The sequence below is a fragment of the Falco naumanni genome, chromosome W (assembly GCF_017639655.2).
Source record: "Falco naumanni isolate bFalNau1 chromosome W, bFalNau1.pat, whole genome shotgun sequence".
Taxonomy (NCBI): domain Eukaryota; kingdom Metazoa; phylum Chordata; class Aves; order Falconiformes; family Falconidae; genus Falco; species Falco naumanni.
The window spans coordinates 1,851,528-1,865,532 of NC_054079.1; the positions used below are offsets into that span (position 1 = coordinate 1,851,528).

At 50.3% G+C, this 14,005-nt stretch overlaps 1 protein-coding gene across 1 annotated transcript in view; it reads left to right on the top strand.

Annotated features, from left to right (window-relative positions):
* The window catches only part of LOC121080654 (paired box protein Pax-5-like), a 124,549-nt gene extending 110,886 nt beyond the window's left edge, over positions 1-13,663 (top strand). Inside the window, exons 10-11 of the mRNA XM_040578795.1 lie at positions 13,023-13,109; positions 13,527-13,663. Of these exons, the coding sequence (XP_040434729.1) occupies positions 13,023-13,109; positions 13,527-13,663 (224 nt within the window). The remainder of the gene's footprint in view (positions 1-13,022; positions 13,110-13,526) is intronic.
* The last annotated feature ends 342 nt before the right edge of the window (positions 13,664-14,005 follow it).

Genomic DNA, 14,005 nt, shown 5'->3' on the forward strand with positions numbered 1-14,005 from the left:
CCTCCTGTTTGCTCTGCTTTTTAGTTGTTATTGACATCTGTCCGTTGGTGGAAACACAATAAGAAAAAGCTAATTGTAATTAGAAAGCTGGGAGGTCTAAGTTAGTTCTGATTTGGGGAAGGTTTGGATTAGTGAAGCAGAGCATTGAAAAGCCAGTTAAAGGTGCCTGATGTCCTGAGCCATTGCCGCTGAGACGGGAAAGCATGATCAGAGCTGGCCTGGATCAGCTTGTGCTTGCAGGGCTGAACTCAGCCCCCTTGCTTATGATGAGGTTTCTCAGACCGGAGTAGCAACGCCGTGGGAGCACACAAAATGCTTTGTCATTTCTAAGCCTTCAGCTTTTTTACACTTGTGCCTCCTTGTGTTACGTCAGTGCCCAGAGTTTAAAAAACTTGGAGATTACAAAAGCATCGTGGTTCCAAAGAGCAAGTTGCCGGAGCTTTGAGCACATTGGCGTGTTCAGCATCCGTCACAGCTGCCGGAGGCAGTTCAGGTGCCGGAGCAGCTCTGTGCCTCACATGCTGGGGGCCGAACCCAACCACCAGAATCAAATCAGGCAGTTTCCTGACAAACTGTGTTTGGCGCTGAGATCCCCAAAGCAAGCAGAGTGGAAAGCAGCTCGAGCAGGAGTGTGAAGTGGCTGCTGTATTCCTGCTGCACTGGAGCGCGTGGTGTCACCCCAAAGGCAGCAGCTGGTGGCAGTGATGGGGGAGCAGAGTCTCTATTCCCGTCACATCCGAGCTCTACAGCCCAGCTGCCTGGCGGTTAGTTGCATGGTGGGTGCTGTGGAGGATGCAGTTTCTTTTCTCCTGGGTGTTAGACCTGCTGCCCACGCTGAGCACCCTGTGGAAGGGTGGCTTCTCCTGCGTCACCCCAAGCCTGGATTTCTGCTTATACTGGAAGATGTCTCTGGCTCAGGGCAATATCTGCCCAGCCTCATGGTGTTAGGCACTTTCCAAGTTGTCCTGCAATGAACTGGATGTCTTCTGCTTCCAGCATTTATGTAGCCACGGGAACACTGGAGACGACATCCCGCAGACAGGCACTGCCTGCTCCCTGCAGCCTCCCCTTTGCTGCTGCGGGATGACCTGTGCAGAAGTCTTTTTGCAGGGGTTTGCTCCTGCATAGCATTATTTATGAATTCAGGCTGTAGACTTGTTTTCTGACGCTTGCTTTCTGTGTGATGGTTGCTGGAGGGAGTTTGCTTGCAGTTCGGACAGTATGAACGTCGAACATCTGCCCTGCGGTAAACTCCCAGTGCTCAGAACAGTCTATGGCACAAATTGAAATGAAATATTCTGAGAATTAAGTATTCTCTTTCCAGGAGTTTCTGGACACATTGAGACTTCATCAAAACAAGTGAAGATTCCAAGACAATTGCAAGCAGATTGCAATGCAGTGCGGTGCAATGTAATGCAAGCAGTGCAAAAGGAAATAAAATGTGGTAATGGAAAGAAAACCAAATCAAGTGAAAAGTTTTAGGCAAAATGGCATGCCTTTAGTAAAAGTGAAGGAAGGTGCTCAAAGGACTGCCTCATTTCCATGGCAGAACTTTCCCCTGAAAACACATTTTCAAGTGGAGGCTGTCAAACTGTAGGAAGCAGTGCAGGCGTTGGGAAACTGTTGTGTGTGGACCCATGTCGGGCAGGTGTAAATCCCTGCCCAGCGGGGTGTGGGTTGGAAGGCCTCCAAGGACGTGTCTTCTGTGTGCTCTGCTCATGGGCTATCTGGCTGTGCCAGGAGAAGAGGGACAGCCCAGACGGGGCAGTGAGAAGTCTCCAGAAAGAAAGATACATTCACTTATTTCAAGCGGCAGATAAGGCACTGGGACACTTTCTTTGCGAACAAGTCATCTGTCAGCTATGACTGCAGAAGATTCGGGATCGGGCTCTGCACTGGCTGCAGAGTAAGCTGGGAAATTTAAATATAACCCACTTAATTCCTACATAAAAAGACTAAAAGCAGCACTCTGGTCCTGACTCAAGGTCTGTTTAGGAGCAGATGCACCAAGTCCCATCAGTCTCGGCTAGCAGCGGCAAAACTTGGTTTGCTACGTGGACGGTTTGTCAGAATTAATGACTTCCAAGCATCCATGGACATTTTACTTACATGGAGAGGTGTGCATGGACTCCACAGTGAGATTAGCAGTGCCCACATGGGAGAAGGGCTGCCTGCTGTGCCAGTGAGAGACATGGGCATAGGGTGAGGATGCCGGCTCTGTCTTCTCTTCCTCCTACCAGCCTCCTTCAGCCCTAGAAGTCTTTGATCTTGCACATTTACTGAAGGGAGCCCGCTCCCTGGAGGTGTGCCCTGGGCTATTGGGATGTGTGGGGAACCGTGGGTACCCCCTGGGCACATGCCACGGCAGCCACGGTGTCATCAAGCATCAACTTGGGATCCACGTGTGGGAGGAGATGCTCCATCCTTCACCCCTTCCCCATCATGTGTTTTCTTCCTCAGCGCAATTTTCGACCGATTCTGCTGAATCAGGACAGGCTAAGCAGCTGCCTGCATTACTTGGAAATGACTTTGGCTACAAAATGTTTGCCAGCAGAGCATCCGTCCTGCCAGAGGACTGAACTGCCGCACTCCTGGAGATTGACCTGAGACTGGCTGACATGTTTTTTCTCTGCATTAAAAGGATGACTGTAACGTGGATGTGGTGTAAAACCAAAGCAGTGCTGTGAAAATCAAGTGAGAAATTATCTGTCTTCTGTCACTCAGGCATTCATTTGCATTGTGTTTGGTGTCAGAAAGAAGAAGTGACATCTCTGCTGGGGCTGTGTCTCTGTACTTCAGAGCTTGCGCAAGCTCCCCAGGGCAGAAGGAACCAGAGGGGGAAAGCAGACCCTGCTGACATGCTAAAGCCCCAGTCCAGAGGTGGCTGAATCCTGGAGTCCAGCTGAAAAACTGGTCTTGCAGGCAGAAGAGCTGAGATGCTGAGGTTTCGAGCAGCTCAGCCAGAAGTGCTCATCCACACAGGGGGTTTACACAAGGACAAGAGACTTCTCCATCTGTCGAAGGTGCTGACACCTCAGCAGAAAGGGCAGGACCTGGCTGTCACCCAGCATAGCTGGAGCTGTGGTGTCGTCTGACACAGTCACCGAGGATGGGGACACCAGCAGGATGCCTGAGAAGATGCCAGTGTGGGAGGATGCTCCTTCATCCATGCAGACACTTTCCTACCTTTGTTCACACCTGTGTTTGCACATAATTGAAGACTGCTTCCACATCAGCAGCAAAGTATGTTTATCAATCTACCAAAATGCTTAATTTCCAGACTTCACAATTTCCACGTTGTAGCTATCTTATTATGGCTCATAATGTTGTATCTACTTCTTCTACTGGCTAAACCGCTTGTGTAATTCGTGGCAGTAACTACACGTTACATTATGATGATGAAGGCTGAACTTAGAAAAGAGGCTAAAGTCAGGATGAAGCACAGAGTGCAATATTTTCATCTGAAACAAATGCAACAGTTCCATTACGTAGTTTGGAGAATTTAATCGCACAAGGTACTTCTTGGCACTTTTTACATCAATTTGGGATGAAACTGCATTGTCAAGCTTGGTATTTTCTGCAGGACAGTTTTCCTTTTAGTCCCACCTGCGCTACCAACTGGTCAGCCCACAGCAGACAGGATGAAATGACGCCTTCCCGGGGCACAGGGTGAGATGGGGCTTTGCAAAGGTCATGGGCAGCCATGCAGACCGCGTTTGGGGACAGCAGCGAGCTGGGCTGGGACGAGCACTGGCAGCAAGCGACAGATCGGCGCCACTCACCATCCCTGTGGCCGTCAGCGCTGGCGGTGGGGCTGTGCACATGGCAACCGTGTCCGGCGGGGCTTGGCATTGCCGGCGGCGCAGCTTCTTGCTGCCAGGTCTGCCCAGGGTCCCAACAGGTTGCATGCCAGCGGCCAGCGGCTGGTAGAGGGGGCAGATGGCTCCTGGAGGGGGGAGCTGGGAGAGGCAAGGGGCAAATTCCTCATCGTATTAATTGCGATGCCATCTCCTGTGCAGATGAGTCGGGCAGTTGTCCTCCTGGTCCAGGGAGATAAATCTCTCCTAATGCAGTTCCAATATGGTTGCTTGGTGGCACCACCTACCTTTGTTGTATTAAAGTTAAATACCTTTGTGTACAAAAGTTTAAAGTGCATAGCTAAAACCTATGTGCTTGCAGTAATTGTGGATGTAAATCTTTTTTGTCACCCTGCGAAGACTAGGTGAGGTATTTCATAAATATGTCAGAAGCAGCATTAAAATTTTATGGCAGGCAGCACGGGTCGAGAATAGTACAGTGACTTCACAGCAAGGTACGTCCACCTTAACCCACAACTCATTAGTCATTGATGGGATTTCTGTGCCTTGTAGCTTCTTGGAAATGAGGTAGCGTTACAAAAATCTGCATGTTACGGTTTTCTTAAAATATGACAACTTAGAAATGTTTAAAACAAAATTGCCCATCTTAGAGCGGGTGCTAGTTAATATAAAGGTAAAATAAGGGGGAAATACTGTCCAGTCTGGATGATCATAGGATTATATACAGCCTTCATTAGAAGTTAATTGGCAGTCTCGATGGGACTGGGAGCTTTGGAGAGATATCTGAATGTGACCAAGTGCCTTCCAGCTGCAACTGCAATAAACTTCTGCTTGGCTGATGTGCAGGAAAAATTAGCCAGTGCACGGGCTAGTTTTCATTTTGACCTCACACACATGAAAGTGTGGGTGATGGTTGCAGCTGGAGTGTTCACCGAAGGGTTAATCGGTGACTCAGGATGTTACAGACAGAAGTGGGATGTGCCTTTGGTGAGTGTACTGGTGGAAGGGGTCATCGATGATGGTAATAACTGATCTATTGATCCGATGAATTCTTCCAATGGATTTACTGGGGGATTTGCAAGCCTGTTTCCCCTTACAGGTGTAAAGAGCATGCACACGCCTGTGCATGGGCAGATCTCTGTGTCGGTGTGTGTCCATGCACACGGGCTGTATTTCTGCCTGTGCAACCTTGTTGCTCCCAAGAAGAAAGATGCTGCTGGCAGTGCAGTTCCCTGACATCCTGGGGAAGCACTGCCCGAGCGTGCTGGTGGCAGCAGGCTCCCTGGTGCCCTTGCTGGGGGTCCGTGTGTGATACCCCACCCGCTAACAGAGCAGACACCCTGCCCCGGCTTGCAGCTGGAGTTTGTCCCCAGCATCACTTCGGCTGTCCAGGCAGGTTGCTGTGATGGTGCCTGTAGATAATTGAACATGGAGGTTCTAGGAAGCATTTTGGGGTTGCAGCCAGCTGATTGTTCCTCCTGAATTAAGGAGAGAAATGAGCTTTAACGAGGAAAAGTTATTTCACTGTTTGTTCAGGTTTATTTGAGGAGGGTGTTGCAGGTGCTTAGCTGCAGAAGCAGAGTGCTGCTCACACTGCTGGCCATGGTTAATTAAGAGTTGCTGCCACGTTTCCTGGCTGTTCTTTCAGTGAGCATTCCAGACCCTTTGTAATTAATTGTATGGCTTTAATAGGACTACCTGAGATCCTGTGAGTGCCCATGTACTCATGGTTGGCTGGACTTTTGCAATACATTTCCAGGCCCAGGGACTCTGTCTTGGCTACAGCTGGATGAAATTTGTGACAAAATTTTATTGTATTGTGTTTGAACAACGTGGGCAGAGGGCTTAGTGCTCTAAGAACTTGCTGTTTGTTCTTTTTTGGTTGTTTTTTTTTTTTTTTAATATCAAGAAGTGAAGATTTTGTGTAAGTTTTGCTTGAAAATCATTTGTGAGGGCTGTCTGTTGCTGAAATCTATCACTTCCACTTCGATTCTTAAAAAAAAAAAAAAAAAAGGAAAAAAAAAAAAAGAGGGGAAATATTCATTGTACAGAAAGCATTTCCCCATTTCCACTTATTAATGCTTTATTTGCTTCTTTCCTGTGGGAGTAGGTAAATTGTTGGATGCAACACCAGGTAAGCGAGGGACCACAGACAGGGAGCGGCATCCCATTTTGATGCAGAGGATCTCAGGTGTATTCGAAAAGCAGTATCCTGTTTTTTGAAACCTTCTCATTGAAGAGCTTTCCAAAACGGCGTTTTTCAGTCCCCCTTGGGAAACATTTCCTGGCAGGAGCCAGGCTTGAGGGGTGGGCACCCACATCTGAGACACACGTATGGCCTCCCCAGCGAGGCTGCCACCCCCTTCCAGGGGGATCTCGTGGCAACAGTGATCGTCCTCACGGGCTGGACCCGTGACTTGTGCTGGCACGGTTTCTGAGAATCCAATCTTGACAAGATTTCCCAAGACCGGCCTTTGAATGCTGCGGTTTTAGCTGGTTATCACCCTGGTATTTTCATGGAAATAAACTGGGTAGAACATGGGAGGCTTTCGCTATATATAGTGTATTTTCCTGCTTGGCTTCTTCCCAGGGGGGACATTGTTCCTGTACTACATGTTTTATTTCAGTAGGGCTGTACGTTGGCAGTTTTTCCCTTTTAGCACCTTTTTTTTTTTTTTTTTTTTTTTTTGTAGCACGTGGACTGCTTGATCTAGAGCAGGCAAATTAACAACCAAGTGTGCTTGGTCCGTGGAGCAGAAGGCAGTTATCATTGTCCTGGGACTTTTGTGGGTGAAGAAGACATGAGGGTCTGGGATAAGACCTGGTGGATCACTGGTGGTCAACCCATGGTGTGCCCTGGGTTTCTAGTTCCCCAGGTTAAATGCAGCTAATGTTACAGATTAGGACAGAATAACCCACTGATCCTGTTTGCCAATGATTGTTAAAATTGGAAGAAAGTCCAAAGTTCAGTCAAAACAAAAATGACAATAAAAATTACTTAGGACAGTTTGCTTTCCACTTGAGTTTTTCAGTTGGTTTTTTTTTTTAGCCTCACTGAACTCAATTTGAAAACTTACCATCTCTCTGAATTTAACAGAAAAAGAAGATATTTCTTTGGAAAACATCTGATGAAAAAGAATTAATTTAAACCCAGGGCTCTTTTTAACGGAAGAATTTTGACAAAATTGTCACAGATTTGCAGAAGTGTGTTAGCGATGTGAAATGACTGTTTCGTGTGAAAGCAAGTTTTCACTGAAAGGTGTTTCCCAGCTCCCCTGTACGTGGGGAGGACTTTGAAGGGAGTGAGTTTTGTGAGCTGCAGACTCCTTTCTCTCTTGCCCTGAGCTGCTGCAGCGCGTGGTGTGGAGAGGCAAGTTTGCTTTACTGAAGGGAAGATATGCCATTCTTCTCTGCAGAGGGGCCAGAGCATCTCCCTTCTTTTATAAGGTCTCTCACAGTTGTTTGTCACTCCGACTTCACGTGGGATGCTGCTCAGGGATGCTGGGTCGCAAAACAGTCCCTCAGGCTGTGTTTGGCGTATGGTGAGAAGCGACTTCTGCTGCTCTCCTTCGGCTTATGCCGACCTCCAGCACAGATGACGCCTGGCCCCACTGCACACCTGACTTCCATGTAACATCTTTCAAGGCTGCGTTTGGGTAGCTGCTCCTCCGTGGTGTTAAGTCAGCGGTACGCAGGCCGCCTGGGTGCAGTTGTGTGGCTCAGTGCAGCATTTAGCCCTGCTCCCCATGCAGTCAGGCGTATCTTTGCTATCAGGGTAACGATTGTTATTGGAATTTGCGGAAGAAATTTGTGATCCATTTGATTCCTTCCACAAAAGGAAATGCTCGAGAACAAATAAAAGCCATGAGAATGTTAAAAAAGTTACAGTAAGGTCCTTTGCTGCAAAGGAAAGGTAGAGACACCTGTAGCCTGTGACAAGAGGTCAGGCTGGAGGGGGGGAGGGGTTCATCTGCAGGAACTCAAACTTAGGGACAGGTACAGCAGGTTGTTTTTAAATTTACCTGGGACCCTAACGAGGAATGGGCACGGTGCTGCTGTTCCTGTCCAGACTGATTTTTGTCTCACAGCTTCCCGTTCTTGTACCTGGCGTAGCTGCGTTTATCGAACGCCATTTCTCCTGGTTTGTTTGAACGTTCTGCCAAATAGAAGGGTAAATAAGACACTGTCCTAAACCTGGAGCTTGGATAGCAAAATGACCCAGCAAATGGGGACTGGTGGAGAAGACCAGCAGCTGGGACAAGTCCGGCAGGAGGGACGGCGCAGCCACGGGGTCGTGGTTGCTCTCCCTGTTGGGTGGCAGCCGGTGCTCACCAGGAGCTGTCGCGTGGTGGTTGTAGAAGGCATGTTGGATCACCTGCACCCTTGATTACCTGCAGCTGTCATGTGGATACAGCCATTCACCTCCAGGGTCCCAGTGGCTTCTCCCTGTCCCAAATACAGCTGCAAAAACCTGATATATGACAAAATGCAGTGAAAAGTGTGTAAACAGGTCTGCCTTCATGTAGCTGGCTCTGGTTGAGCTATACTGGCTCTGGAGCTTGTGATTCATGTGATTTTCTGAGACTGTGGGGACCGGAACAACGTGTTGAACTTGGAAGTGACATATAAAACCTCTGTGTTGAGTATTTATTTGAATTTGCGTTTCAGTCCAGAAGTACCACCAGCAGCTGGGTAACAAACATGTTCTGTGTTTGACTAGGCTGCTGGTTTCTGCCAGTGTTAAATGCCACACAGTCCTAAGAAGACAAGGCTAAAGGACATGGTTGTTAGTGCTGTCCCACCTGGTGGGATCACAGCTGGATGCTCTGTGCCCTGAACAGTGGTAGTCAATGACAGTGGTTAGGCTTTGTCCGTGGGAGCTTTCTGTGCCTTGGCTGGACACGGTCTATGTCAAAACTGGCCTCGCTTTGAGCATCTGCCCCATCCTTCTGGCTTTTAGCAGGTGAGGAAGTGTCCCAGCAGCCTCCAGTCCCAAGTCCAGCACCGTTGCACAGAAGCATCTTCCCCCATCTTCCGCAGGGGCACTTCTCTAAAGCCATGGCAGTCTGAAAGACACCGTGAAGTCTCTTTCTTCATTTCTTGCTTCCTGAGGTTTTTCAGCTCATGCTTTTCAGTTTCTGTGCACATCACAAAGGAGACATGCAGGAAGCTTACCTTAAAACCAGTCTGGTAAACGTGAGTTGATAACCCCCAGAGGAAATGCTGTAGAATGGACAGTGCAGTGCTGCAGAATGGGGTATCTGCTGTTTGCCTGCAGCAGGGGGGTCAATCCACTACTGTCGGACTCTGTCTGCAGCCCCCCCTGGGGCTCTCCCCGTGGGCAAGGGGGCCTCTGCCTCTATCCCACCAGCTCAGGGTGGAGGGCATCTCCTGGGGCTTGCTGCTGTGTTGTAGCAGCAGCAGTACAGGGAATTGTTCTCTCTCCTTCTGCATCTCTTACCTTCGGGGGTGACGGAAGGGCCTGACCCCGTTAGGGCTGCGGCCACGTAAAGCATTGTGGCAGCGTGGAGTCCGGTCCGGTGGCGAGAGGTGGGCTAACTCTTTCAGAAGCCCTTGGTTTGGTGTCTTTGTGTCTCAGCCACGCGGGAATTATTGAGGAGGGGGCTTACCATTTCACATGAAGGACGGATGGGTCCCATTGCCACCTTGCGGTGCGGGCAGGCGCTGTGCAAGTGTGTGCAACGCTCTGCACGTGTGCGCGCGCCCCTGGGTAGCTGATGCGTTGCGTTTTCGAATGGGACGAGGGCTGGCTACTAAGCAGTGCTGTCAAGAAGTGTAGCTGATGGACCTTGGGATATCAGCTGGAAATCACGAGGTATTCATGCAGCGTTCTTTCCTCTAGCTTAGTTTCACTTACGGCTGTACCATTTGTCTGCCCGAGTGCTGTGATGGTAGTAGCAGGGCTTGAGACTTTCTCCCCCACTTCTTCATTTCCCCTCCCCTCTCCCATATTTCTTTTCTCTCATTTTCCTTCCTGCCCCCCTTCTCTCTTTCCCTCCTTCTTTTTTTTTTTTTTTTTTTTTTTTTTTTTTTTTTTTTTTTTTTTTTTTTTTCCCTCAGCAGGGCTGATGGATATGCAGAGTATGTTAAGAAGCAAGCAATACTGTCACCGAGCTGATGGTGCTCAGTGACTCCTCGAGCTCCTGGCTGGTCTGTACTGCAGGAGCTTGACACCCTGACCACTGAGGCATAAAAAACAGAGAATTGGAAGCCTCAGCCTGACAGGCACTGGAGCATCCCCCAGAGAGGGTCCACGATGTGTGTCTGTGTGTGAGTGTGGGGAGGAGGGCAGTGGGGATGGTGGGGGAGGAGAGCAAGGCAGGAGAGGATGAAACAATGAAATGTCAGCCGGTTCCCACCCGCAGCCCTGCCGCAGCACTGATGAGCATTTAGAAAGCGCTGCCGCCTGCTCAGCGGCGTGCACGCTGTCGGCATGGGACAGACCGGGACTCTGCAGCCTCAGGGGGGTGGGAGACGGGAGCCGTGGGTGCAAAGAGGAGAGAGGGAGGGTGGCGGGACGGCTGAAAATGGAGGTTGTCCGGATCTAGGGTGGGTGTGTGTGCCCTGCCCCAGGGTGCAGCTCTGGCAGGCACGCAGCAGCTCGCCATGAGCTTCATTCAAAGCCCGGGGGGTTCCTGATGCACAGAGGAGCTGGGCAGCCTCCTCTGCACACCCTGTGCAAACAGCCCACGGCAGGGGTTGGGAACTGTGCTGTCTGCTCTGTCCCTCCGTCCACGCACTGCACAGCTCCAGGCGAGGATGTGGCAGCGAGACTCGCGGCCATCAGCTTTCCTGTGTCACGTCGGTCAGCCAGTGCAACCGTTTCGTGCAACTAAAACAAGGCTAAATCTCCGTGTTTCTCACTGCCCTGTGGAAAGGGAGAAGTGAAAACAGTGGGGAAGGTGGTGTGCGAGCTGCTCCCCATCGAAGAGGCAGCCACGAGATGAAGGGATTTTTGTGTGGTGCAATGCTGGAAGAAGGACCTGGCCATGAGCCTTCAGGGACTGGGGAAGGTCTTAACCGCTCACCCATGAAGTTACCAGCCACTTTGCTGCCCGCACGCTTTGCAGGCTTGGGCAAACACTGTTAGGACAGAGCCGGGTGAGGGACTTACTGGAAGGTGAGGGGCTTTGGGAACAGGGAGGGGAGCAGAGAGGGCTCTGCCTGAGCAGGCAGCCACAAGTGTGGCAGTGAGGAGGCAGAAGAAAGGACCAGAGAGAAGCTGCTGCGTTGTACAGGAGGGAACTTGCTCCCTAGCTGGCGGAAGGTGATGTGGATGCCTTTGCCGGTGGCTCTGGTACCTTGTGTGGCTTCTGACATCTCTTCTGGCTTCTCCGTCTTCACCATGCTTCACTGTAGAAGAGTGAGCGCAGTAATGGAGGTAACCTTTGGTTACTCGAGTCATTTATCACCCATAAGGTCAGGGAACAGAGATAAAATGTAGATAGGATGTACTTCACCCACAAGAAAGGTTTGGGAACAGCTCCATTTTCCATGGCTTATGGTTCATTAATACCATTCCTTAGAGGCAGTAATGAAAATCTGCTCTGAGCTTGTGAAGAAATGTGGTCAACACAGCAAGGTGTGCTGAGCGTGGAAGCATTTGCTGCTTCTGGCTTCAGAGCTCGTCTTACTGCCCTGTCTGTGAGCGCTAAGTCAGGGAGAGAGACAGCTGGTCAAGGCTGGTGGGTTCAGTCCTGTGGGTCTCAAGGGCTGTAAGGAACAGGGAAGGGGTATTAATTACCCCCCTGGAGTGGACCAGTGGTGGGCAGCTCTTGCTGTCAGCACGTTCAGTGTGTTTCCTGGCATCCTTTGGTATAGGCTGAGAGGCAGCTTATTTTTACTGAAGCAGCACGATGTGGAGACCGAGCTACCCTGGGCCCCAGCCTGTTTTTTGACACCAGTCTGTGTTACTTCTGTATTGGCAGAAGCTACCTTTGCAGGTGGCCACAGTGGCTGCTAGGAACCGCACAGCCATTGCAGCCCACCGTACAGCCAAGCCAAGAGCTCCCCCTGCCAGGCAGCATGATCCCACCGGTCACTGTAGCATCATCCCCTCTCCCCTGGGGCCAGCATCTCGCCTCAGTGGTCCCAGGGACCCAGACAAGGTCCCCAGGACAGCTCTGTGGACCGTACCGGCTGGCGGTGCTGAGCCCCAGGAGAGCTGCAGATCTGGCATCAAGGGTGTGCTGCTCAGCTGGGGTAGTCAGCCCCCCGAGTATGGGGCAGGGGAGATGCCGGCGCCGAGCACCAGAACAGGCAAACGTCGCAGTGAGCATTTTCTGCTGTGCGGCAGCCCTCTCCTCTTGCCGTAGGAGACCTACTCTTCTCTCCTGCCGTGCTGTGTTGTGCGTGCGTGTATTTCTGTATTGCAGAGGGAGGAGGACAGGAGGAAGAACGAGGAGAGCAGGAAACCGTCATTTGTGGAAAATTTCCTAATAAATCAGCAACAGTGTTGGTATTTGCATGGTGGTGGAACCGCATGCCCTGCCCAGGGTCAGAGCCCCATGGTGCAAGGCTCTGTCCTGAAGAGCTTGCAGATGAAGTATGAAAAAGGAGGTGATGGGAAGAGAGCAAACAGATGGGGAGAGCAGGAGCTTGCGAGGAGATAAACAGCAGCAACTATTTGAGCCTTTTTTGTGCCTTTGTCTGGAGGGTTTAAAAACCATCTGAAACTTCCACAAGCATCCCTTTTCCTTGGGTCCCAGTGATGGACGGATGTCTGGGACCAAGACTTATGTTCTCATGGAGAGCCTGTAAGGGTACCCAGTATCTAGAAGATGAGCTGGTTCATCTTCTCCTGCCAGCAGAGAGGCTGGCTGAGCAGCCCTGTCCTCATATTATGTTTCTTGCCCCGAGTGCTGTAGGGCCAGAGAGGCAAAGTCCAGCCCCGTGGGTGTGTCCCGGAGTCTTCTCCATCCCTCCTCACTGTCTCGCTCCTGCAGCATGGGCTGCCTGAGGAAATCCAACCTGCTCGGCAGGCCTGAGATACAGCACGAAAAGGACATGTAAAAGATGGCTGCCCCTATTTATTTAATAAATTGCCCACCCGTCTTGCCCTGGCTCAAAGAGGGTGGCCATCACTAGAGCACAGCATGCGCTGATGAGCCCCTTTCCCCCACAGTGGTAATTGCAGTCTCAGATCAAATAATCTTTCATTTTGTCTCTTTCTCTTTACCTTAGGGAGTGAGTTTTCTGGGAGCCCATACAGCCACCCACAATATTCAACATACAATGACTCCTGGAGGTTTCCCAACCCTGGACTCCTGGGTAAGTTGCTGTCTTCTCTGAACCTTAGGGGCTCGGCGCAAGCCGTGCCTTGTTTGTAACCCACTGGCCATCATCCACTGCTGGGGTGGGCAGGATGCATGTCCTGGCGTGGTCCCGAGTCCCTGTGCTTGGGGGACTGCAGGTCTCCACTGAGGTGCACAGATGTTCTTGGCTTCCTTTGCCAGCACGAAACCCCTGCCCAAACCTCTTGTCTTCCAATTTCTGCCCCATAAAATCCTTCCAGAGACGTGATCCCCCCTTTTTTTTTTTGAGGGTGAGGAATCCTGTTCAGACAAAACTTGGGATGCCAGGTTGCTTACGGTCGAATGCAAGCCCCATTGTTCCCCGTGCTGTTGTTCCTTGCTCATTCAAGCACTTTGCATTTCTCCCTGACCTCACGTTGTGTTTGCTCCCCAGTTGTGTGTTTGCCTGATTCATCCCTCCTCTGCAAGGGACCGCTGTGCCCGCGCAGCCTCACTGATGCCGGCATGGTCCCTACAAGCAGTGGGAGGCAGAAGCCCTGTGGCTCATGCAGGATCATGGCCCTCATGTGAAGGATAAACATAATCCATTTTACACCACTGTCAAAAATCTGGCCCACTTTGACCTTATATACATGTAGCATGCAGTAATTAGAATTTTTCCCTGCATAATTTGCATGGATGAGGTAAGTAAAATACCAATTAATTGTCATCTCTCAACACATGAGTAGCATGCCTTAGAGATTTCCAGATTTATGGATGACAGGGCTGTTATATGTGACCTCCAGCAGCGAAATAATTTTGAATTTTTGTCATACTTTTTTCATCCAGTTTCTTTGTTTTAAGTAATTGAGTCCCCATGTAATTGAGCCACCCAGGCTGTATTCATCATGGTTCTTGTCCTTAAACAAATCC